Raw genomic sequence first — 26752 nt, 5'->3', positions numbered from 1 at the left:
AAGCTACTGCCTGTAATGTCAACATCCCATATAGGTACAGATTCAAGTCCCAGCTGCTCTACTTCCAATAATCCAGCTCCTTGTTAGCAGCCTGGGTAAATCAGCAGAAGATGGCCCAAGTATTTGGGCCCCTGCCACTCACATGGGAGACCCGGATGATGCTCTTGGCTTCTGGCTTCAGCCTGCCCAACCCCAGCTGTTGTGGCCTTTTGGGGAGTAAACCAGTGGATGGAAGATTCTCTCTGTATCTCCCTCTCTCTCTAACTCTTTCAAGTAAATACATGTTTAAAAAATTTTATCTTGCATACGATTAAACACAAATCCTACACTAATTCCATTGCACTTTCACACCCACAACTATTTCCCTTAAAATCCCCTGCCCAGTGGTGTAGCAGGTTAATCAGCTGCTGCCTACAATGCCAGCATCCTATATGGGTGCATTTCCGATCCAGTTCCCTGCTAATGAGCCTGGGAAATCAGCAGATGATGGTCCAAGAGCTTGGGCCCTTGCACCCATGTGGGAAACCCAGATGAAGTTCCTGGCTCCTGGCTTTGGCTTGGCCCAGCCCTAGCCATTGCAGCCACTAGGGGAATGAGTCAACAGATGGAAAATCTGCCTTTCGTCTCTCACCATCTCTCTAATTCTGCTTTTCAAAACCCCTGCCTACCACCTGTGGAATCTGAGTGCAGAATACTGAACTAAACTTTTTTTTTTTTTTTTTTTTGGTTGCTATTCATTTTGAAATAGGATGGGGGGAACAGATTTACAAACTTGAGAAGAAAACAAATATGGCTTTCATTTAACACAGCAATTATACTGCAAGTCCTGACTGTGCTTCCTAAGATGATCTGAGACGGTCTATTTCCTCCAATCTCCATCACAATGGAAATCTACGCTACCATTAACTCTCACATGTACCGGTGCATGCCTTCACACAGGCCTCCTCCCTTGCCTTTCTCTTTTCTAAACTGCTGCCTTATTTCTATACTTTTCTGTCCCATGCAGATAATTTCAAATTTGCCTTTGACCTTTTAAATATAGCAAGCATAACTTATTTTGGAATCTAGGTGGTAACTCTAGTTACTCTAGTCTCTTTTTTTTTTTTTTTTGGCTCGTGGTGCTTAGTTTCCTTATATATATATGTTCTCATCTTTGACTACAAGCTTGCAATAAGTTTACATAATTATTTAGGGGAATAAGTCGAGGCCTAAGATGGATGAAGGTGCAAGGCTCCACAGAGAGTTTATGTTTGCTTCTGCTGAATGCTTACAGGCGCCCTAATCAAAAACCACCAAAAGCGAATTTCATGGTTGGATGGGTTTTTCTTGTTTATTTGTCTTACCATCAGCTAGGTAATGTGAGTGTGGCCCATCTGAGCAGAGCTCTGAGCTTGTGAGCCTAAAGATATAGGCCCTGTTCACAGTCCCCTGGGGTAGGAGAATGGATGGGGTTCGCTCCAGGTGCTCCCTTACACTTATGGTAGCAGGGAGCCCCAGCCTGATGGGAGTCTCCTGTTGAACGCTCCATCTTGAACAGCACCAGAGTTGTGCTCTCTGCTCCCTCTCCCCCAAGCACGCGGCTCTGGAGATCAATACTCACATCTGCTAGGTCCACTGGACAAAAGCAGCTGACTGAAGTTGTAGTGCTCACTTGGCTGTCTGGTCTTACGGCTATTACCACTTGTCAGCGCCACGACACTTCCATGACCCAGTATTTCTCAGCTGATTTCTTCAGAGAGTCCATCTGTAAACCCAGTTCTACCACACTACCAGAAAGGACTGCCTCACATCAATCCATATTGTAATACCACCGTGTTTAGAATGGGAAATCTATTCTAGTTACTACCTTTCAAAGAATTACCACATCTGGCCTATCCCATCATCTTCCTTTGAATCTCTGTTCTGCCCCACCCTGGCCTTCTTTGCAAACCCTCTCTGATGCTTCTCACCCCAGGACCTCTGCACGTGCTGACTCCTCTGTCCAGACGCCATTACTCCCTTGCTCACCAAGGGAATGCCTACTCGGCTTCTGAAGCATAGCTCAGACATCACCTGCTCCAAGAATCGCCACTCCTCCCTCCAGACTGTGTCAGACAAGTGCCAGCAGAGTTTCCCAAAGCCTTCAATAGGTACTTACCACCCATAAAAATGCTGCTGGTGGTTTATTATCTACCTTCTTCCCTAGAATTTAAGTCCTAAGAGGGTCATGCAAATATCTGCCTGTTTTGAATGACTGGGCCCACACCTAATAATGGTGTGTACACAGTAAAGACTCAATAACATAAATGGAAAAAATGTGCAACAAGGGTCAAAGATTTGTACTAATGTCAATATACAGTCATGCATCACATAACAATGTTTTAGTCAACAGCAGCAAACATGACAGTGGTCTCATTAAGATCATAATGGAGCTGAAAAATTCCTATCACCTAGCAATGTCATAGCCATCATATCATAGTACAAAGCTATACTCACGTGTTTGTGGTTATACTGTGTGCACAAACCTACTGCACTGCCAGTCACCAAACAATACAGCACATACAATTAAGTATAGAACATAATGCTTAATAAACAATTATATTTCAGGCTTACATATTTACTATACTATACTTTTGGTTGTTATTTTAGAGAATATTCTTCTACTTACTAAACAAGTTTACTGTTAAACAGTATGCTGTGTTAGGCCAGCAACAGCCTCGTAACCCTGTGACTACAACATCTCTTGGTTGCATCATTTTCTCTTTTACTTGATTCATCTCATCTTCTGTTCATCCCAGCCCTAAGAGCACAAGGCTCTGTTCTCTCTCTCTCTCTTTCACACACACACACACACGTAAATGTGTCTGTGTGTGTGTATGTATGCATATCACATGGGGCAGGTGTGCAGGAGGCACTACTACCCAGGTTTATGTAATTATACTCTGTGATGTCCACACAACAATGAACTCACTGAACAACACATTTCTCAGAAAGTATTCTGTCATTAAGAGACCCACAACTGTCATATCATATATTGACTTCAATACATGACACAGTATATATAAAATACAATTTGATAAAATATACTTTGTGGTACACATTGGCTCAAATGTATAGAAAAACAAAGATGACAATATAACAGATTTTAAATTAGGTATTACTTATGAACAGTCATGAAGTAACTCCTTGAAATATGCTCAAAAGCTACAAATACAGAGAGACCGTTAATAAACCCATTCAGTTACAATCACACTTCTACAATTTTTCAGAAAAAAAATCAAATGCAAAACAAAGCATTTTATGAATTAATGGAAAAGACAGTCTCCTAGAAATTCTTATGCACCGCAAAGAGTATGTGGCAAGGAAGGGAGAGTAAAGAATTCACACAAGAAATACTTCACTGATCAACATGACAAGGCTTGGATGTAAAAAGATAGAAGGATAAAGGACTTTATGGTTCTACATAACGGGAAAAACAAGATACTGAAGAAATTTAGGATTTGGAGGTATTATGAGGATAAAGGCAAAGTTGGCTTTGGGCACTTCCAACAATATCAAGAAATCTAAGTAGAAATGTCCACTTGTGTGGTAAGGAGAACGCTAAGATGGCAGAATGACCTTGATCCCCAAATGTTACTACCATAATATGCTGAAGCATGGCAAAAGGCATACTGCAGATGCAATTAAAGTTAATAATCAGTTGACGCTGAAATAGCAAAACCATCTGCACAGACCTAACCTAATCACTATAGTGCTCTAAAAGCAGGGAGGTTTCCCATCTGGCAGCAGAAGGGAAGTGGGAGGGATCTGACATGAGAGGAGTTCTGTAACTGAGATGGACTGGCCCACAAGGAAGAACCGAAGGTGACCTCTAGGAACAGAGTTCTCCTTGGCCACCAGCCAGGAAGGAGACAGGGACCTCATTCCTCCAACTGCCAGAGCTGGCATTCTGCCAACAATAAGGATCAACTCAGAGTGGATTCTGTCCAGACCCTTCACACGAGAGCTCAGCCTGGCCACAGAATCCAGTCAAGCCCTCCCAGTCTTTTGACCTAAAAATTTGTGAGGGAATAAACTAGTGTTCCAAGCCACTAAATTTCAGGTGAACTTTTGCTTCAGCGAGAGAAAACTAATGTAGAAACTGGGCAACAGGGACGTGTCAGTTTAAGATTCGCTGCACAGGAACTACAAGAAGGAGCTCTCCTGTGGCAAGTGCACACGAGAAGGGGAAAACACCTGCAGAAGGCCTGGAGGATGCCTGCAGTCAGAGTGCTCTGTGAAATGACTCTGACGGTGCACGTTCTTCCACTCCAGCACTGGAACTGTGAAATACTGTACTGGATATAGCCAGATAAACATTTATGTCCACTCACCCTTCAACCACTCATCTCCACAGGGCATTCTCACTCGTCTACTTTCTTTGGGGGTTTACCATTAAAATAACTTGAATAATTGGTGTTTACCTTACCCAAATATAAAGAATCACTTCACAAAAGAGAAAAAAATTACAAGTAACTAAATTATCTCTGAAAGTTGGTTTGTGCTGTTGGAAAAAAATGGGCTTTAGTTTTCATATCCTAAAACTAAGTTTCCTGAGTCACTGTTACAGCTACTATGGACCTCCTTAATTCCCTACATGTTAACAGATGATTTTTATCATAATTCCTATCAAAAATATCTTTCCTGAAATACTCATGAAACTTTTTTCCCCCAAGACTTGTCTTACATTGGTATTTAATCAAATCAAAAGCTACAAAATCATTAATTACACAAAAGCTGGCATTGAGTAACACCCATTAATCAAACATAAGACAACCTCATATGTGCATAATTAATAACTGTTTTCTCACTACATCAAAGACTATCGCCTTTCCACAAAATTTTAATCACTTTCCAACATATTCCCATCAACTTAATTATATTTGAACACAAAAATAAAAAGTTAGAAAACTAAGGCAGTTTTAAAGCCTCCCAAGTTACAACTTATTAGGATTTGGTAACCCAAAAAAATTCCAAGGAAATGAGCCACTCATGCAACTAATACAGAATTCATCTTTGGAAAATCTTATGAGAACTGATGTAATTATTTAGCTTTTGAATGATTAAAACAGAGACTTAAAGCAACAGTATACAGATTTAACCAAACATCAAAGTTATCTACAGCCCTGTGCATGATTAAGCCTGCTGATTAAGCAGAGACCAAGGTAATGAAACATACCGCGCCACAAGAAGTTGTAGAAACGCCCAAGTCCTTTTCAGTGTGGTTTTATTAACAAAATGCAAGTGCACCTAAGTTTAAAATCTTTTAGCCACAGCGGAATGATTCTATTTCTCTCTCCCAGCCGTTCCTTGCCACTATGCAAGTGACTTGGTGTAGTTAATTGTACTTCTCAGAATGAGACCATGTTCATAACTTCTTATATACAAACTAAACCACTAAGTTGCAAGGCAGGATGAGAAGCAAAAGGTTGCCGGAACTTCCATCCGTGGACACTGCCTGCTTTACAGATAGGAAAAACCTGCTACTTCCTACAGCATGGCAGGTGGGGAGCTTTTTTTTTTCTTTAAGATTTATTTATTTATTTATTTGAAAGAGTTACAGAGAGAGAGAGTGAGCTTCCATCTGCTGATTCACTCCCCAGATGGCTGCTACAGCCAGGGCTGAGCCAGGCTGAAGCCAAGAGCCAGGAGCTGCATCTGGCTCTCCCACATGAGTGGCAGGGCCCCAAATACTTGGGCCATCTCCCACTGCTTTCCCAGGCCATTAGGAGAGAGCTGATCAGAAGTGGAGCAGCCAGGACATGAACTGGAACCCACCCAGGATGCCAGCATCCCAGGCAGTAGCTTAACCCACTATACCACAATGTCTGCCCCAGTTAGGAGCTTTTAAAAGAATTGTCAACGTGTAGGCTTCTCCCCTGGCTAAATAAACCAGAACCTTTGATGGTAGCCTACATAACTGTAATCAGAAAAGCACAGACTAGACCCAAAATGTTTTTTACTTTCCTTAATAATTATATTTTAAGGTTTCAATCACCTTTTGTGGTAATATTGTTCAAAGTTTACTATAATTTTTTTAATTTTTCTTAAAATCCTCTCAAGTTTCGAAGATATGTTTTTGGTAGAAACAAATCCATTCACAACTCTCAATACATAGCTTTTGTGGCTACATTTCTTTCCAGACAGTAAAATCACAGCATGTATACATATAAAGATAAGGATAGACACACATATACACATAGATACACACATACTTTTTTAAGGCAAGAAAATAAAAAACTGTATAACTTAGAACTATTTTCTAGGTGTTGGCAAACCTGATTTTCTACAAGGATAAAAATGTCCTGGTGTGCTTCACGGGGATCCTGGAATCTGGGTCACAATTCAGGTCTTCGGAAAACCGAGACTAGAACGGCTCCTGTCTTGAATCCCACATCTAGGCCAAAGGCAACAGTTAGGAGTCCTTGTACACTTGCTCGTACCCGTAATAAAAGCCTTTTCTATTCATTCCCTCTACAAGCTCCTGTATTTGAGCTGTAGTTCATCACTCAGAAAAGCCTGCCACCATCTAGAAATGTGCCACGGCTCAAGACTGTTTACATCATCACACAAGACACAATCTCCACTGGTAATCGCAATCTTTTCTTATCCAGATAACATAATTTATCTCAAAAAATTTCAATGACAACATTCTTCATGTCCCTTTTTATTATTTTTTATTTTATTATTTTTTTTACAGGCAGAGTGGACAGTGAGAGAGACAGAGAGAAAGGTCTTCCTTTGCCGTTGGTTCACCCTCCAATGGCCGCTGCGGCCAGCGCACGTCGCCAATTCGAAGCCAGGAGCCAGGTGCTTCTCCTGGTCTCCCATGGGGTGCAGGGCCCAAGCACTTGGGCCATCCTCCACTGCACTCCCAGGCCACAGCAGAGAGCTGGACTGGAAGAGGAGAAACCAGGACAGAATCCGGCGCCCCGACCAGGACTAGAACCCGGTGTGCTAGAGCCACAGGCAGAGGATTAGCCTAGTGAGCCACGGCATTGGCCCCCTTTTTAGAAATAAGAGAATGCTGTCTTCATTTTTAAAAGGCTTCTTTCTCTCTCCTATTCTCATCATTACAAAACAGGCCACAGCAAATGAGGACACAGCGTCACAAGGAAAAGCATTACCCTTACATGGAGCCACGGAAAGGAAAGATGAGGATTTTCAGATCAAAGGTTACTAGGCCATAGCCAATTTTCAATTGCTATCTGTCAGTAGAGTAGACACTAATAAAATATAAATGAAAAAATAAATATATGCTTTACTGACTGTGAATTTTAAGTTGTACTAAAAAAAAAGGTGTAATAAAAAAGGATCAATCAACAAAACACCTGCCAAGATATAAAAATATCAAGGTACTACAGATCGTGGCAAGAACTACAGATTTTGAGCTGGAAGGGAGTCACCTTGTCCATTGCCATCATTCCAGAGATGAGGAAAACAAGGGCAGAGGAAACTTGGGGCTCCCAAGCCACACAGCCAGCATGGGCCTAGAGCTCCGAACTTCAGATCCCACTCCTATGGCCACTATAAGCTTACAGAGCACTGCCTACATATATTATCTGTAGAGAGGAATTAACACAACTTTGTCAGTGAAACAGAGACTAATACACATTCAATTATAACAGTAACTGGGTCGTCTGGATGGTTGTTTTAAGATCTTTGAAGAAAGAACTTGTGCTATTGAGAGCATGGCCTCCGAGCCACACTGCTTGGCTTCAACTGTTGGGCTGCCACTTGCCAGTTCTGCAGCCAGAGGAAAGTGATCTGACATCTGTACACTGAAGGTTACTCATCTACAAAACTAAGATAATGGTTGCTACCTTGTAAAGCAGGCTTCCCTAACAGTCACTAATTTCATGGATCACACCTATCCACTCAGTGAGCTTCAGCCCAGGACACAGTAAGCACAGAAATGTCAATACTGCCTGTAAAGATTGCAAAACAAAATTCATGAAACTAGACTCAATTTTATTTCTACTTCTAACTTCTGGAATATCGAGAGATTTTGTTTCCCAGGTTTGTGACTCTCTGAAATGGGTACAATAAAGCCTGTCATTGGAACAGATGTAAAGATGAGACAACCTGCTCAAGCCCAGGAGCAGGTTAGATCACAGCGTGTTTCACAGATTCACACAGAGACTGTAAAACTTACTGTTCAGAGTCATAGTAGTCCATACGCTTCTTTTTCTTATTATAGGCGGCAACGCGGAAGGGAACTATTTCCAAGGTGATGAGGCCCGGGGCCATTGTCAGCACTTTGGCACCATGCGTTGGCTCATACAGATCCTTCCCCGTTTCTGGATGAGGCATGCCAGCAGGGTCTCGTCCAACAATATAGAAATTCGCTCCTGCAACCATCCGTGCTCTGCAATGCCACTGGACCTACAGTAAAAGTTTTCATTTAGGTAACTATGTATTTGTGACACAAAGTACTTACAAGCAGTGAACGGAAATAAACTCAGACACTTTTTTAAAATACAATCATTACCTATCTGTAGGAAATCTCAGCAAATTCCTTCATCTCACCAGGCCAAAAATAAAATGAGGGAAACAAAACAAAACCACCAAAAAAATCACTAAAAGCACAAATGTACATATTTTTATAAATGATTAACTTACAACACAGAAGTAAATGTACACACATGAGTATGACTTTACACAATCACCACGTGCAGAGTTCCAGATCCAATCTCTGCAGTCGGAAGTCAGGTTACGGCTGGCCCACAAAGCAATCAACCGCAGGGGCTCCTGGGATAACACAGTGCTCTGTTCCCTGACGCAGGACCTCGGAGCTAGTCAGCGTATGGTCACTGCAGAGGTTCACTCACACAATTTATGCACTTTCCTCTGCAACACCCTTTAACGGGTTAAATGAAAGCTAACTGGATGACAATGACTTAAATTGTGTGAGAACTCACACAAGCAGGTGTTGAGAAACTCGTAAGCAACCACTGCTCAAGGATATTAGAACAAAACAAGAGGCTGGTTATAAATAAACAGTCATGCTGTGTCCAAGCCTGGCTTTGATGGCTATCCTTTCACATGAAGACCCTTTTGTATAAAAATGAAAATGGGCTGGTCTAACACCTGGAGGAAAGGAACTTTAGAACTTAAAGTGACTGTAAGAGATCATCTCCAGCTCAACACTTCCATTAAAATCTGCAGAAAGTAAAACCCACAAAGGTTAAGTAATTTTGCCACAGACATTGGCTTAGCTCCCCTTCAATGCTAGGCTCCATTATTTAGTGATTTACAGAATGATCATTGTTCTTTGTGAAAGTAAGGTATGAATGATGACCACTATATATGAATAAACAAAACTATTTTTCATTTTATCTCGCTAGTTCTGTTTTTGTATTTATGTTTTTTAAATATGTATATTTTTTAATCAACATAGTTCGGAAAGTACAGTAGCACATGGGCAATCCCATACCCCAACCTGTGTGTTTCTGAACAGCACGTACACACTGCTTTGTCTTGCCTGCTTAACCTTAGACAGCATGTAATGCAGCCATTATCTCCATGTCATTTAGGTTTCCAACTGTAAATGACAATGTGTAGCTCTTACTCCGCTGGCCTATTCCCCATTGTATTTACTCAGTAAATAAAGCGGTGTCCAACATTTTTGGTGAAATCAGTAGTTGTACAACAGGGATTATAATGGTACTTATCTCACAAGCTTTGTAAGAAAATCAATAAATGAAATGTGTGAGCACTTGCAATCTTACCTAATCCCAGTGAGTACACAGTAAATGTTAGCCATGACTATCTTTATGATGTCATTCCCCTTTGTATAACTGTTTATTTTTCCCACAGTTAACCATTTACCTGGATTTGTTTTCCACTTGCTTAGTTTTTCATAAACCTGGGGTGTCTACAAATCTTGCTCTATCCTTCCTCACAAGCAACACATTTCTTTCCTCCCCTGTAGTGCAGCAACATATGGCAGAGTTGTAGCCAAAGAAATGAGAGGCGAAGTGATGTGCGGTGCTTCCAAATGCAGCCCTTTAGCAACTCTTAGCACCATGCCTCCCTAGTGCCGGGCTACTCCTCTCCCTACTTGTTCCCAAGGCACCACAACCACATCTTTTTCTATGACAGCACTGCTGCTGCTTGCACTGAGCTGCACACTTTCTGAATGAACAAGATGGCAAAGTGTGGTGCTAACAGACATCCATTCCCTACATAGATACTACCCCACCCACCCTCACTGTCAGCTCTCTTCATGAAAATACTGGACGCTCCCTCTGCCCCTACACAGCAGACACCCATAAGACTTTTGTTAGTTCAGCCTCAGAATTTTAATCAAGAAGTCATTCAGAATTTTATTTCTGACTAAGCACTTTGCATCTCTACTTAAATGGAAAATTGTTTCTGCCTCAAGCAAATTAGAAGCTGGCTACACTGAGTTAGTTACATAGGAAAAAAAAAAAAGGCAGTCTAGGTTCCCTGAAGTAAGTTAACCTCATCTGTTCATTAAGTGTTTACATTCATCATTCAAAAACCAAAAAGCCAGGGCCGGCGCTGTGACACTGCAGGTAAAGTGGGCACCACATATGAACACCGGTTCAAGTCCCAGCTATTCCACTTCCAATCCAGCTCACTATTAATTCACCTGGGAAAGCAGCAGAAGATGGCCCAAGTGCTTGGGTCCCTGCACCCATGTGGGAGACCCAGATGAAGCTCCTAGCGCTGGCCCAGTCCTGGCCATTGCAGCCATTTGGGAAGTGAATCAGTGGATGGAAGACCTCTGCTGCTCATATTCTGCCTCTGCCTCTCTCTCTCTCTGCAACTCTTTCAAAAGGACAGTAAGCAAGGAATCTATGGCTTACTTTTAATACGGAACAGAGCTGAGATCATTTGCCCCAACCCCTATTGCCCTTTTAACATAAAAGGGGAAGCAGAATTCCAGAAAGAGGAAGCACCTCACCAGGGTCACAGAGCACGTGGCAGCAGTGACCAGTTCTGATTTTGAGTCTTGTCAACATTCTCCTGCAGATGACTCCAATTATTTCATTCTATATTTTAGTGAATGGTTCTCCTGTGAGCATACTTTTGTAATTTTAACAGACATAAACAAAACATATATAACTCTTCCAAGAATGCCTGTTTGAGTCAACGTATAACCTACTGAAAAGTTAATATGCGTTGGTCTAGAGAAAGCAAGGCAGCCTACAGTGAGGCGGTGTGCATCACAGTCAGGCTGTCCTAAATTTGAATCCTTGCTTTGTCCCTTACTGATTGAGTCTTCCTAAGTGCAATCCTTATAGACATAACACCTACTTTATAAATTAGAATGATAATGTTTCATACATGAGGTGGATGAGGGGGTTTGGAAGCACTCAGGACTGCACCTGACCTTCACAAAAAAAGAGCCAAAAACATTGATGCTGTTACTATCATTCTGCAAAACAGCTCCTGAGAAACTTGACTGGATGAATTGCTTCCAAACCAGAGTTTCTAAAGAAAATTCACTCTTTGTCTAAAGAGGCTGACAGGTTATCTTGTAAGAGCTCCTCCTGGTCGGTGCCGTGGCTCACGTGGCTAGTCCTCCATCTGCGGCACCGGCACCCCGGGTTCTAGTCCCGCTTGGGGTGCTGGATTCTGTTCTGGTTGCTCCCCTTCCAGTCCAGCTCTCTGCTGTAGCCTGGGAAGGCAGTGGAGGATGGCCCAGGTGCTTGGGCCCTGCACTCTCATGGGAGATCAGGAGGAGGCACCTGGCTCCTGGCTTCAGACCAGCACAGTGCGCTGGCCATAGCAGCCATTTGGGGGGTGAACCAACAGAAGACCTTTCTCTCTCTCTCTCTCTAACTTTGCCTGTCAAAAAATTAAAATAAAAACAAAAGAGCTCCTCTGTCTGTCCAGCAAACTTAAGATGTATGATTCCACCTTTTAATGACCAGCGGCTGGCATGGTATCTGGGATACTGAATGTATACTGATGGAGGAATACAAGATGACTTCCAAAAGCTTGCTTATAAAAGTCTCGAAGAATCTTTAAATGGCCAACCTAACAAGACTTGACTTATTTTCTACTTTGCTTGTATCTATGAACCAAATAACAAATAGTGTTGCTGTTTTCAGATTATAAAAGTAATTTAATTCACATGTGCAAGCCCTGCTGGGTGCCTGTACCACAAATGACTTCTCTTGGCCCTGGTCTCCCTATTCCTTGATGACAGAAATCTCACTCTCAAAGGATGAAAATGCCAGGTTTCTGCTTTCTCAGCCTTCCTTCCCATACAGCAAAGAATGGAAACTCTACTGAAAGATTTGCTTCCCTAATAAGATTCTCTCAACTTTCATTTATCTGAAAATGTTTTTATCTCAACTTTATTTTTAAACATAGTTTGGCTTGAATACAGAATTCTAGACTAACAGACTGATCTTTTTTTTTTAATTTTTCTCTTACAGATGCCACTCCGCTGCTTCTGCTGTGTGCTGCTGAGAAGTCAGCCCCTGTGCCCACAGCTTCCCTCTTGCCCTCACCCTTTTCTCTCTCCTGTCAACTTCCAGCAGGTTGGCCACTGCACATCTAGCTGCGGTTGTCTTCAGACTGATCCTTCCTGAGGTTACCTACACGTCTTCAATGTGTAGGTTGTTCCCCAACATCAGTCATTATTTTTTCAAGTCGTTTTCTGCTACATTTGCACCCTCTCTCTTGTCCTCTCTCCTTTCAGAACTCCAATTATACCTAGGAGGGCAGTTCAGAAAGTTGGTGGGAAAACGGAATTAAAAGTTAACATTGGTTAAAAAAAATAAATCTGAAAGCTATGCAGTTTTTCACTGGACCCATTTCTGGGAGCTCCCTGAGGCTCTATGTTGTCCCCACGTCACTGAGACTTTGTTCATTTCTCCCTACTTTCCTTCCAGACAATGTCTTTCAATCTAATTTCTAGCTCATTGACCTTTCCTTATCTTATCTGCCAACTCTTAGCTGCGTTTAAGTCCATCCAGTAAGTTTTCTCATTTCAGACACTATACTTTTTTAGTCCTCCAATTTCCATTTGCTATCTCTTAAAAAAATTATTATTTTTTCTGAAATTTCATATTCTCCTTTAAGACACGTTCATGCTCTTTGCTAATTCCCACCTCAGCATCATCTCAAGGCATGTTTTTTAGCAGCCGCTTATTAGTCCACATGATAAAACATACTTTCCTGCTTCTTCACATTTCTAATAATCTGCTGTTGTATACTGGGCTTGTGGATGCTTTCAAGAGTCTGAATTACATTATTCTCCTTTAGAATTAGAAAATTTTTTATTCTAGCAGGCAGATAACTTACTGGCAAAAACTTATCTTTTGAGGATTGGCCATGGGCCTTAGTGAGCAAATCTAGTCTAGCTCTTCACATCAATCCTCAGAGCTACTGCCCCTTAACTCCAAATTCACCCTTCAATACATGCTCGGAGATAACAGACTGACCTCTTTCAGAACATTCCCTTGACAGTGAGCATAATGCTACGCTTAATCAGCAGAAGCCATTTGAGCAACATTGTGGGAGACACAACAGTCCCCGATAAGCTGAATTTGCTTTCCTTGCTCTTGCTGTCAGTACTGACTATTTGGCGGACATCTGGTAGCACTCTGCTCCAGCAGCAAGCTTAACATGCACAGTGCCTCAAGACTCCAGATTGAGCCCACTGACCGCCATTCAGCAGCCCTCCTACTGCAGACACTGGTGCACACCAAGCTTTGCAACTGTAGTGCCTCCCGTTCACCCATCCACCAGCCGGCATCACCTGTGTTCCAGAGGGCTGTTTTCTGCACCCAAGCCTGCAGATGTCATAGACCATACACCACCATCTGGCAACAAGCATGCACCCAACTCCCTCACCCACCGGTCAGTGGTGTTCCCTGCTGTCTAGTATCTGTGAACCAGCTCTGGGAGAGGCAACCCACTTAACTTCCCCATCAGCCAGGGGGCTGAATCCCCACCTTCTTCAGCAAGGTGAGAAGGAGGCTCCTTTTCAAAGCCTGTGCTTCTTCTGGCAACCTACTCAGCCCTAGGATATCCCTGAAAGTTTTTACCTTGGTATGATTTCTGCCCTACTAGAGTTTAATATTTTTGTAAATTTCCCATGCTTAAATTCTGTATGGTTTCTGCCCGTCCCTTTCTCTAGGATATGGTCTTTGCCCCAGCAGATAGGATTAAATTGATTAGATTTGTGAGCTGGAGACCATGCCTTCCCCCTGCCCCCTTTCATGATCTCATGTCTCTACCTGACCTCACCTGTATGCCCACCTGTCAATCAGGCTACGTAACCATGCCCCTTTGGAAGTAACAAAAGACCTGGAGCACAGTAGGCCTGCCCTTATTGTTCCCCGCCTTCTGTCATAAGGTCTTCTGACCTCCACTGTCTGCTTTCCTGCCCACACTACGCTACCTGTGGCTGAACCTAATTGCACGCTTGCTGCACATGGCTTCTGGCCTGCCCTCTGCCTGGTATGGTCCCAACTTACATTTCTAGACCTCTTTCTCTCCTAAATAAAACCCTAATTTTCCTGTGCATTTTTTTCACTGAATAAATGCTAAAAACTGTATCATGTTGCCAGTTTCATTTATGAGCAGCCAATATTAAAAATTCTGATCTAAACCTATGGCAAGAACCCTGGGAATTTTGAGTAAAGGTCCCCAATTTCACCCCCAAGGCATGTTTCTCTGGCATCTTTGTGGAATGCCTAGCGTTTAACAAAGTGTCCACCCTGGCTAGGTGGAACGTCATCTTCCAACTCTGTGTGACCTCTACTGTGCCCATTCTCATAAAACTTACTATAACCACTTGCAACAGGTCTCACAGAGTCTTTCCCTGGACAAATGCAGTCCAAGGAATGCTGGGGTACACTCTCAAAGTCCGTGCTGCCCCTCCTCTTGGGGAAGTACTCCAGGCCCGGCTGCCTCAGCCTCCCCAGATTCAATCTCTGCTTCCTGAGCCCAACAGCCACCTTAGAGGACGCCCAGGTAGCTCAGACTCAGCTGCCTCGTTTTACTCCCTCCAAATCTGTTTTATCCTTAGCTTTGCCTGGGTTCCAATGGCCTGTGCTAAGGTTAGGAAACTGTCTCCAGGCAGAGAACCAGGGTAAAGACAGGGGTTACTGTGTGTTTTCCATCTCTCAGAGAACACACTCTGGCACTACCTATTTTCCAATGTTTTTAAACAGGTGTTTCACATACTTAATTCTACAGCTTTCAGCAAGAAGCCAAGTCTAGTGTGGGGAAACAACTCAAGGATCAGTTCTTCTACTACAACCAGAGCAGAAGTCTAGATACATTTGGGCAGAGGAGGCAACAGCACTTTTGTGGACAGAGTATGAGAGAAAAAGAAGGATCATGGAGGACTCCAAAATTTCTGAATAAAGTGCAATAAACTGAGACGATGAAGTGAAAGGTGAAGCCTATTTGGAGAGAGTAAAATAAAGCAGCCAAGTCTGAGCTCTCTGGGAGTCCTCTACGGCAACTGCATATGAGTTTCAGGTCGAGAAAGAGATGTGAATGAGAGATAGATCTGTGAGCATCATCAGCATAAAGAGATGTAAAGCCAGGAGACTAGACATGGCAGTTATCTGGTGGAAGGGGAGGGATGGCAGCAGAGGGCTGGGACTGACAGGGGTACCTGGGGCATGGAAGTTGCATTTCTCAGGTAAGGAAGAATGCATGGTTTTTCACTCAGTAATTTTTAAAAATAACAAATATACAACAAAATTTGAAAGAACAATTCCCTGACTGATCATGACAGACCACCATGTACCACAGATTATGATTCATATAAATCTGAGGTCCTTACAAGATATTTTTTAAGAAAGTATTCAGTTCTATTTCCACCATGCTTTACTTTTTTTTAAAAGATTTTATTTATTTGAAAGTCAGAGTTACACAGAGAGAGAAGGAGAGGCAGTGAGAGAGACAAAGAGAGAGAGAAAGAGTGAGAGATAGAGAGAGAGAAAGAGGTCTACCATCTACTGATTGACTCCCCAGATGGCCGCAATGGCCAGAGCTGTGCCGATCCGAAGCCAGGAGCCAGGAGGTTCTTCCGAATCTCCCACATGGGTGCAGGAGCCCAAGACTTGGGCCATCTTCTACTGCTTTCCCAGGCCATAGCAGAGAGCTGGATCAGAAGAGGAGCAGCCGGGACTAGAACCGGCACCCATATGGGATGCCAGCGCTTCAGGTCAGAGCATTAACCTGCTACACCACAGCGCCGGCCCCAACCACCATGCTTTACTTTTTAAAAATACCTATAAATGGGATGAGCACATGCTGCAGTAGTTAAGATGACACTTGGAATACTCACATCCTCCATACCAGTGCCTGGGTTTGAGGCCTGGCTTTGCTTTCATTACCAGCTTCCCGCTAATGCCTATCCTGAGAAGCAGTGGGTGATGGCTCAAGGACTTGAGTACCTGGCCCAGCCCTGGCTGCTTCATATATCTGAGAAGTGAACCAGCAGATGGGAGTTCCCCTCTCCCCTTTCTCTCTCTAACTTTAAAACAATTTTAAAAATTTGTAAATGATAGAAAACTTATTATAGTTCATATTTCCCAAGATTCTGGGAGAGATTGTGAACCTGTGTTATACTAGTAAAGAAATATGAACAGGGACCAGCATTGTAGCATAGCAGGTTAAGCCACTACCTGTGACACCAGCAACCCACACAGACAGCTGGCTCAAGTCCCAGCTACTCCACTTCTGATCCAACTCCCCACCAATGCATCTGGGAAAGCAACAAAAGATGGCTCAGGTACCTGGGTCCCTACCACCCATGTGGGAGACCCAGATGGAGTTCCTGGCTGCTGCCTTTGGTATGGCCCAGCCCTGGCTGTTGCAGCCATTTGGGGAGTGAACCACTGGATAGAAGACCTGTATCTCCCTTTCTCTGTAACTCTGCCTTTCAAATAAATAATAAACCTTTGAATAAAACAAATGATAAGACAAAAGTACTACAGACCTCAAAGAGGGTCCAAAGTACAATTAAAACTTAGGAGTCTATCCTTTTTATAATTAGGCTAAGATCTCAAGAAGTAATTCCCTCTGGATTCTCACAGCTCTTGGAAATGGTTCTAGGGAAGAACAGGTTGATGCTCTTGACAGACACGCCACTTATTGTTCCAGATGTTTCACTTGTACAAAACATAGACTGGCCCAACAGATACACTGGAATCCAAGTGGCAGTATGTTCCTACTGTCCTGTTTAAGTCATCTGCTCACAAACACAGAACCAGTTTCCATTAAGGGTAACTCCTGGCAGAGAGGAATCTGTCTCCAACCATACAGTTTTCCCATTTTCACCACAATCCTCAGAATTTCATACCCCCAGGACATGGCCATCAGGTGTACACTCCTGAACCCACCACCCAAAACGCCATCTTCTTTTCAACACTCTGAGATAACCTAACACCTTAAAAAGCATTTTTTCTTGTCCTTTTTACAGAAATAGATTTGGGATCTAGTGAGATGAGACAAACAGAATTTCCTACATAATCAATTAGTAATTCACAAAGATAAAAATGTACGTACACCATCTTGGTATTAGGAAGTTAACTCTCCCTCCACATCCTTGGCCTGCACTCTATTCCAAAAATGGAATTTATGAACCAAGCCATTAAATCTTTACAGACTGGAAAATCAAGAACATCCTGTTGATAACCAAATAGGCTTAACAGCTGCTCATCTGTTCTGAAAAGCATTTGTGCTAAGGAAACAAATCTGGTACCAATGCCTTCTAAATGACCTACAGAAAACGATTAAAGGAAGAGTCATTGTTTTTACTTTATTATTATTAGTTGGCAAATGAGCCATCTCTGGCAGACTTTCTCCTGATGTCACTGGAAAAGCTACAAAAATGGGATTTTTTTTCTTTTTAATTACAAGAAAAATTCTTCACTTGAGACTGCAAATAAGCAAAACAACTCAAACACACACCAGTGAGGCATAAGAGAAAAAGAAGGAGATAGTTTTCATAAGCCACTCAATCTAAGTTACATCCTGCCAGGCCAGAAACATTAATGCATTCAATGGTTTAACATATTTACTGGAAATCCTAAAGATTATTCTTTTAAAATCTGCTTTTGGCTCGAGCCACAGATGTAGGCACAGGAACCGCATCTCTAAGCTGCTATTTAATGCTCCAGCCAGAGACCTCTGTGCAGATCCACCTTTAGTAAGCTTTTGTCCTCTTCCCAGAAAACCTGGGAGCTCTATGCAGGTACCCAGCGCACCTTGCCTCTCTGCCCTCCCTCAGACTGCCAACGACAAAACTATCCAGCACCTTGGTGGCACCAAATAGCCCCCATGGAAAGAACCTTGGAGCCCGATTTCAGCCCCAGCTCCACATCTTGTTAGCTTAAGACTGACAAAAATGCTCTTCTTGTCCTGACCCTTGGCAGGCTCCTCTGACTCTCAACGTCTATCCTTGTCCAGGCTGCATCACCCGCTTACAGCAAGGTCTTTGGAAGAGTCCCTACCCTCGATGTCTGATCAAACCCCCACTCTGCCCACCCTCCAGGTGACAGCTGATCGCCCTGCCCTGCCTCTGGCAAGGATCGAGTTAGCTGTGTTTAACCAGACTGCCTGCGTCCGAGGTTTCCTCATGGTAACTTCCATCCCCTGACCTCCGCCCTGCCCCTTGCTATGAATCCCCACTTGTCCAAACTGTATTCAGAATTATGCCCAGTTCGATACTGAGGTCTTTTTTTCCCACAGCTCTGTATAAAATCTGCTTCTACTACTTCAACTATCGGCCAGCTCCAGTTTTCTCTGACAGGCCCCCAGTAAGTGGCTTGACCTGTGAGCTCCACAACCTCTTAGGTAAAATGGGAATAAAATCCACATCTCCCTGAGTTGTGGGCATAGGCTAGACAACATGTACAAAGTGTACAACACACGTGCAGGCCTCAAAAAATGGTTATTCTCACCTTCATGTTTTTATTTATCATCAAAAGCCAAAAAATATTCCAAATCAGGCCTAGGAAGCATACTCTGAACAAACCCACCGGGAAGCCCTGCCACAATCAAAACTATAGGATTTAACAAGGATTTATGAAGAGCCTTGGGACAGGGACAGGCCCCTCGATGTGGGGACGAATCCTGGGGACACTGAGAACTTGAAGCAAGCTTTTCATTGTTTCTTTAGGCAGCAAATGATGCAACTGCCACAGCCTGTCATGAGTCAGGCAATGTGTTAAGTGATTTACATTGATCCTATTTACTCTGCACAGCAACAACAACAACAAAGGCATATATTACTGACACCATGACAGAGGTGTCAAGAGTAAGAATCACAGTCCAAGGCTGTGGTAAGCAGAAAATGAGACTGAAAGCCACTCTCTTGGCGACTTCACCTCTAATGACTGTCAGCTACGGCCATCTGAACTCATTTTTTGTTTGTTTATTTCAGAGGCAGGAGGGCAGCCCATCAGCTGGCTTACTCCCCAAATGCCCATCAAGAACACTGGCTGGGCCAGGCTGAAGGTGGGAGCCAGGAATCCAACCCAAGTCTCTTATGTGGGTGGCAGGGACTCAACAACATAATGAGCCTTCACCCGCTGCCCCCCAGGGTCAGCATTAGTAGAAAGCAGAAGGCGGGAGCTGGAGCCAGCAGGATCCAAACTGAGGCACTCTGATAGGGGATATGATTTCTAGGCTATATGCCCACTCCCATCCTAACTCATAATTTTGGAACTCGTGTAAGAATTTATTATAAGGATTTATTTCCAGTCTATGAAAAATATGTACCTTCATATTTCTTTAATGTTTTAATGCTGTATAATAATATTCAAAATTCTGTGAAATCATAATACATGACTCTGGAACCAGATTACTTAAATTCAAATTCCACCCCCACCATTTTCTACTACGATATAGGACAAGTTATTTAACATTGCTACTTCAGTTTCTTCATTTGGAAATTGCCAATAAAAGTTCCTGCCCTCCTAATGTAGCTATAAAGATTACATTACTACACATATGTGCAGAACCTAGAATACTGTCTGGCAAATACACCAAGAGCTCAACAGAAATGGAAAGTTACCACAGTTTACTTTATGTTATTTATAACTACAACTCATTACTTATATAAATCTCCCTTTCCTCTTCAGAGAAACTAAAAAGGAAACTGATCCAATGAGGTTTCTGAGGTTAGTTAAGAAATAGTAAAAGTATTTCAGAATGCTTGGAGAGTCAGGACTAAAAGACCAAAATAACTAAAATTGAAAAGACAATCAAGTACTAGTGAGGAGATACACAGCTGCTGGCAGCATACAATGATACAACCACACTGGGAAATGGAATGGGACCAGCATCTTCTAGTGCCAGACACACACATACACATAACCCGAGACCCTGTGGCTCTACCTCTAAGGATAGCTGACGGCAGAGTCCACACAGAGGCAGGCACCTTCACGTCACCCCTACTCTGCATAGAAAAAACCTGGAAGCTGCCCCAGTGCCCCGCAACCACACTGGGTATAACCCCACAACAGAACACTCTGCAGAACTGAGAACAATCTGCCACTAACTAGACACAACAAAAGGTGGGGTTCTACAAGCATAATGTAACATTAAAGAAGCCAGACACAAGAGGGGCTAGATCAGGCCGGCCTGAATGCTGGGAGGCAACGCCCAGGTCCCCTTAGGAAGAGCGTGACTCCCCAGCACGCCCTCCCCTGAGCAGCCAGCCAGTGCCTGCTCAACACCGGGCTGTACACCTGTGTCCCTTGCAGCTTAGGACATCGCTGAAAGGCCTGTCCTGACCTCCCTGTGAAGCCTCTACTAACAGCAGCTCAGCCTCTCCCTCTCCTGCTCTGTCCAATCCTGCTGCCTTCCCTTCTCTTCCATTCCTCAAGCGTTGAAGCCAAGAGCTCTCCCAAAATCTGTGACACCCTCGTCTCACCCTCACAGTCTGCTTACCAGAGTATCCAATCTTCAACACAAGCAATTTGGGTCTAAGGTGTTAGCTGTGAGGGCGGTGATGACTGCTGGGGTGAGGGCTGGTGGTGGGCAGGAGGGGACAGCAAGGAGAGCTTCTGGGATGCTGGTTCCATGCCTGTGTTCATATGGGTAAAATTCTATTAACTGCACACTTAGAAAATGCACACTTTTCCCTATGTGTAATTATAATTTAATATGAACTTAGAAGAAAACATACCAAATTTTAAAATGATCACAACAGGATTGAACCGTAAAGAATATTTAGTCCTACTTACTTGTGTACTCTTTAAATAATCATGCACCCTCCACTTAAACATACAAATAGTCCAGAAAGGCCGGCGCCATGGCTCACTTGGCTAATCCTCCACCTGCAGTGCCGGCACCCCGGGTTCTAGTCCTGGTTGGAGCACCGGGTACTAGTCCTGGTTGCTCCTCTTCCAGTCCAGCTCTCTGCTGTGGCCTAGGAGGGCAGCGGAGGATGGCCCCAAGTGCTTGGGTCCCTGCACCCACATGGGAGACCAGCAGGAAGCACCCGGCTCCTGGTTTCGGATTGACTCAGCGCCGGCCATAGCGGTCATTAGGGGAGTGAACCAACAGAAGGAAGACCTTTCTCACTGTCTCTCTCTCACTGTCTATAACTCTACCTGTCAAATAAATAAAAAATAGTCCAGAGAAAACTAAAGATGACTAACCTGAGGTCACAAACTAGCTGACAACATATCAGGCCTGGAACCACACTTGGGATTCTTTCACAACAGGCTTGCTGAGTAGTGATCACAGTCAGACCTAAGGCCAGGGAAGGTCCTGTTAGAACCAGCACACTGATGAGGTTCAGGACATGCTACCCCCAAAATATGGCCCCTTGCCATCTGAGAAGCAGGAAGGCTATTCTCACCATCACCTAGCCATTCTCCCCTGAGATAGAACATAAAACCCAGCTGATCCTCCCCTAGAAAGTCACAAGACCCTCATTCCAGAGGTGCCCTTCCTGTACCCAGAGGAAAGGAATGCCCCAATCTCTGAAGACACAGGGACACCAAAAAGAATCTGAACAATCAGGTCTTCCGAAGTCTCCTAGCTCTGTTTATTACCATTAGATCACACGGCCTCAGTTCAGTCACACCTTTGATCAGTCCACTCTTCTTCAAACCCAAGCATAAAAATAAACACAGGCTTCCTTATTTCTTTGGGTCTTCATTTCAAAGGGTCCCTGTGCCATGTAAAACTGGCATTAAATAAATGTGTATGCTTTTCTCTTATTAACTGGGTTTTTGCCACAGATGTCCCAGCCAGGAATCGAGAGGTTGGGGAAAAAGCTATCTCCCCTTCCTGACAACCGTACTCAGCTCTGCCTTGCACAAAGGAAGCCTCTAAGGAAAGCCAAACTGTAGCTGCAGGTGCCTTTGGCACCTTCATTCATGGATCTCCCTTTGCAAATATACCTGGCACAGGGGATGGCGCTGTGGCATAGCAGGTAAAGACACCACCTACAATGCTGGCATCCCACGTGGGCTCTGGTTCAAGACCCGGCTGCTCCACTTCTGATCCAACTCCGTGCTAATGCACCTGGAAAAGCAGCAGAAAATGAACCAAGTGCTTGGGCCCCTGTACCCACGTGGGAGACCTAGAGGAAGTTCCTGGCTCCTGGCTTTGGATAAGCCCAGCCCCAGCCATTGAGGCCATTTGGGGAGTGAACCAGCAGATGGAGGATATTTCTTTCTCTCTTTTTCTCTCTCTCTGTGTGTGTATGTGTGTGTGTGTGTGTCTGTAATTCTTTCAAGTAAATAAATAAGTCTTTAAAAAAAGAAAAATGCCTGGTGCTGTTAGAAAACATAAAAATCTAATTTATAGAAAGGAGTGTACCTGACCCTTTCTGGTGTTCTCTCTGGGAAGTATTTCCTGTTTTCACTACAGATGACCACTTTTATTATTTGATCTACCCTCCCCATCCCCACCACTTTAAGAGCAGTTTTTAGTTTATTTGGTTGATAAAAGTTCTTAATTGTCCACTTTTAGATAGGGAACAAGAAACAGAAAGTGGACAAAAATAGGTCCTAAACAGGGAAGCTGGATTACTTCACTTTCCTGGCTGGCATTAATGAGGTGACTGATCACAGGCCACAGGGGGACAGATCTCCCACTCTCATCTGGGCCACTCTAACATTAAAAAACATTCATCCTATCCTTCAGGAGAATTTAAGATCAAACAACTTCCTCGATTAGATAATGATGATGATGTCATCCACCCCAAAAATAGATGCTGGGGAACCACCTTACAAAATTCTACCTTTATTTCCAAAACAGCTAGTTGTTATTCTTTGAGATACAAGAACTAAGGTCACAGTGTTCTCTCGTGGGTTATCCGAGGGCTACCTTGGCCATCATACCAACAAAGGGAGAACAGGAGTTTGCATTGTTTAGGCTAGATCTGAGAGAAGAGTCAAATACAGTTTAATCTTTTAGTATGTTGTTTCTGCTGGGTTTTGTCTAGTTTCCTTGGTTAAAGAGGTAATAGATTATACAATCTCACAACTAAACTCCAATAAACTTTTTAGGCTTGAGCCCAAAGAATAGCCAAATGCACTTGGATTCCCTTTTCAAGTTTTTTTTGGATGAAGACATCACAGAGTTTATACAACTAAATTACTTAAATCTTTTTTAAAAGACTTCACCCTCCTAGACTAATCTAAATGAACTCACCTCCCTCTAAGGCAAGAATGAAAAAGAAAGCGATAGTGTGCATTCCTTTATCTTGAAACCTCAACCAGAAGCTGGCTGGGAATTTCCCACCCACTGTTTTTGAGTTCATTCATTGATTTATTGATTCATTTGACAAGTATTTATTAAGCATCTACTCTGCCTAGAAGATAAAACCTAACTCAGAAATCTTTATAGACAGATGTATAAAGGTCTCAAGCATTCCTTCTGACCACAAAGTAGCATTCCAGAGCCCTCTCCTTACTCAGTGTCAAGGAGCAGTTTTAGTTCCTGACTCCAGTAAGCTCCAGCCCTTCTTAAAAGAACAGATGAAGAATGTCTCCTGAATTCTTTTTTCTCAAGATGCTATGCTTATATTCCCACTGAAATCCCTCTAGTTCTTCCAAAATAAAAGGCAGCAAAACTCAGACCAACTCTGTCCCTTAGGACTTTGCTAAAGAGATGTGATCGGTGTGGGCCAGCTGTGTCTATGCCGGGGCCAGCCTGCACAAGAGGAGGCTGCCTCACACCTTCTCAGCCTCACCAGCCCCGTCTCTGCAGGGAACAATCTCGCCTTCACAGTTAGGAACAAAAACCACATGAAGAGCAAGAGAAATCTCTCCTTTTCTTCCCTTTCCCAAGAAGGGGCCTCTTGGGGGCTAACTCCAGGTGTGCCAAATGTATGGAATAGGCCTGCACATCAGAGAAAAACCTGTCTGGCGGTGACACCCCCTGGGTTCATGGAAGCAGCTTTAGTCATTGCCCTGTGCAAATCGGAAGAGCAGGCTACCTCGGTTGGCCCCGCATACATCATGGGGGACGGGAAGATGGCCACCACCGTTGTCTCAGGATTCAGGATCCCTTCCTCCAGCACGGCGGCATGCTGCTTCATGCGCCACATCAAAGGAACGTCGTCGTCCTTTGTCCAGCCGCCGAGCGGGTGGAGGAGGAGCACAGGCCGCCGGTAGCCTCTCTCTAAAAGTTGCTTGTGAGTGTCTTGCATCAACAGAGCATGTCCATTGTGCACTGGGTTGCGTAACTGGAAAGCAAAGACGGCATCTGAAAAGAGAACGTTAAGAGTTAAGGACAGTACATTTCTAACAGATGATCCTCCAGGGGCTGGCACTGTGTCTCATAGCGGGCTAGGCCTCCGCCTGCAGCGCCAGCATCCCACATGGGTGCCAGTTCATGTCCCAGCTGCTCCTCTTCAGATTCAGCTCTCTGCTATGGCCTGGGACAGCAGCAGAAGATGGCCCAAGGGCTTGGGCCCCTATGTCCCTGTGGGAGACCCGGAAGAGGCTCGTGGCTCCTGGCTTCTCTTTGGGCTCAGCTCTGGTGGTCACAGGCATTTGGGGATTGAACAAGAGGATGAAAGATATTTCTATCTCTCCCTCTGTCTATAACTCTACCCCTGAAATAAATAAATAAAATCTTGAAAAGAGAGATGATCTTCCAAAGAATAAGCACTCCTCCTTGAAGCTTAATGCTAGGATTAAGCGAACATCTGCATGCTCAGAACCAAAGCTGGTGAAAATCACATACAGACCACTCATTCCAGGACAGTGTGACCTACACTTTTGCATTACTGTGCCACATCCTATGATATCCAAGACTTACAGCATTATTATCCCCAAGTCACCTTTCATACATACACTGGGTGGCTTGTACCCAGGAAACAGCTGATGTGACATTAGGTACAAAGAACAGGAAAGTCACAATGCAAGCCTTGAAATTATTTATGCTGCTTTGAAATAGGACGAGGGGGACAAATCTGAACATTTTTCAGTCCTTTTGGGTTTACTTTAAATTTTGTTTTACATATGGACATCCATATCACAAAACACCCACTTTGGCCATTTCTAAGAACCCAAAAGTTCCCCTCCCCAGATCAAGAAGCGAGTTCACTTCCTGACGCTGTAATACTACAGTCTTTCAAAACAGAACAGGTAGAGACTGTCTCGTGAGCACAGCAGTAGTAATATTCCTCAATTTAAGGGATCACTGCCTGGCTTAACCTACCATGCTGATTCTGGCATAAATCTCATCGCCAGCTTAGCTCTCTTGCCTCTCTACCCTCACTTTATGCTGTGTTCCTTATAAACTGCCTTCAACCATGTCAACACTTACCAGGCACTACTGTTTCTGCTCTGTTTAAAGGGGGCTTATAATCCACAGACGACCAAAGATTAATGTTAATATTCATAATTTCCATTTCTTTCTGGCCCTTTGTCCCCGTTCCTGACTTCTGGGAAGTGCACTTGTAAAACTGCTGAGATCATTGTAAAGGCAAACTCCTTCTGTGAAGAGCCAGAATGAGCATTTTAATCCCTGCAGGCTGTGGCGTCCCTATTATAACCATGGAACACTACCACCATAGTGCACAAGCAGCCATACATCACGCACCATTAGGAAGTATGGTTGTTTTCCAATAGAGCTTCATTTCTAAAAACTGACCTCGGGCCAGATGTGGCCTTCAGGCTAAAGTGTGCTGACCTCTGGAAGACAAAGCGTGCTGAGCAGAAGTAAAAAGAACGGTTGTAAGGAGGGTGTGGAGGAGAGGAACCACGCATCTTGTCAGAGACAGCAGATTCAAGTAGCTGGGTACAAAGCCTGGCGCAGAGGATGATGTTGGCTTCTAAATGTCTGCGCAGGAAGGACACTGAATACCAGAATCAGGACAGGGAGTGAAAAGCGAAACAAGCAGCAAAGCTCTGCAGACAAGCCGCGTGACAGTGCAAGGCCGCTTGGGGCAGAGCAGAGTTGGGAGGCCGAGTGGAGAGACAACACATCCCGCTCCCACAGTCTCCTAACCAAGACCACCACCATCAGCACCAGCACTCCATGCGCTCCGCCTGGATACTGAAGAGGTGCCCCTGACCTGCACACTGGTGAATGAGGTCACGTTGTGACAACAGCAATGCCAGGTGCTACCCTGCCCTGAAAGCTCTCCCGAGCGTGGGGCCCACCTGAGGCGGGCTCCCTGTGCGAGTGACTTGCAAATCTCCACTCAGCTCAGACCATCTTCCCACCTGCCTCTGAGTGCTCCCAAGTGACTTCAAATGCAACTCCTGCTGGCCTCCATCACATCACTGGTCCTGCTCCACACCCA

The 26752-nt window shown here is 43.9% G+C and overlaps 1 protein-coding gene across 3 annotated transcripts in view; it reads right to left on the bottom strand.

Moving 5' to 3' along the window:
* PAPSS1 (3'-phosphoadenosine 5'-phosphosulfate synthase 1) overlaps positions 1-26752 on the bottom strand; it is a 105064-nt gene that overhangs the window by 10428 nt on the left and 67884 nt on the right. For all 3 annotated transcript variants that reach the window (NM_001082172.1, XM_051819267.2, XM_051819266.2), the window contains 2 exon segments: positions 8174-8403; positions 24434-24702. In NM_001082172.1, coding sequence (NP_001075641.1) covers positions 8174-8403; positions 24434-24702 — 499 coding nt within the window.

This window comes from Oryctolagus cuniculus, chromosome 8 (assembly GCF_964237555.1).
Source record: "Oryctolagus cuniculus chromosome 8, mOryCun1.1, whole genome shotgun sequence".
NCBI lineage: Eukaryota > Metazoa > Chordata > Mammalia > Lagomorpha > Leporidae > Oryctolagus > Oryctolagus cuniculus.
Note: the sequence above shows the minus strand (reverse complement) of the source record. Positions and strands in the feature narration are given on the sequence as shown.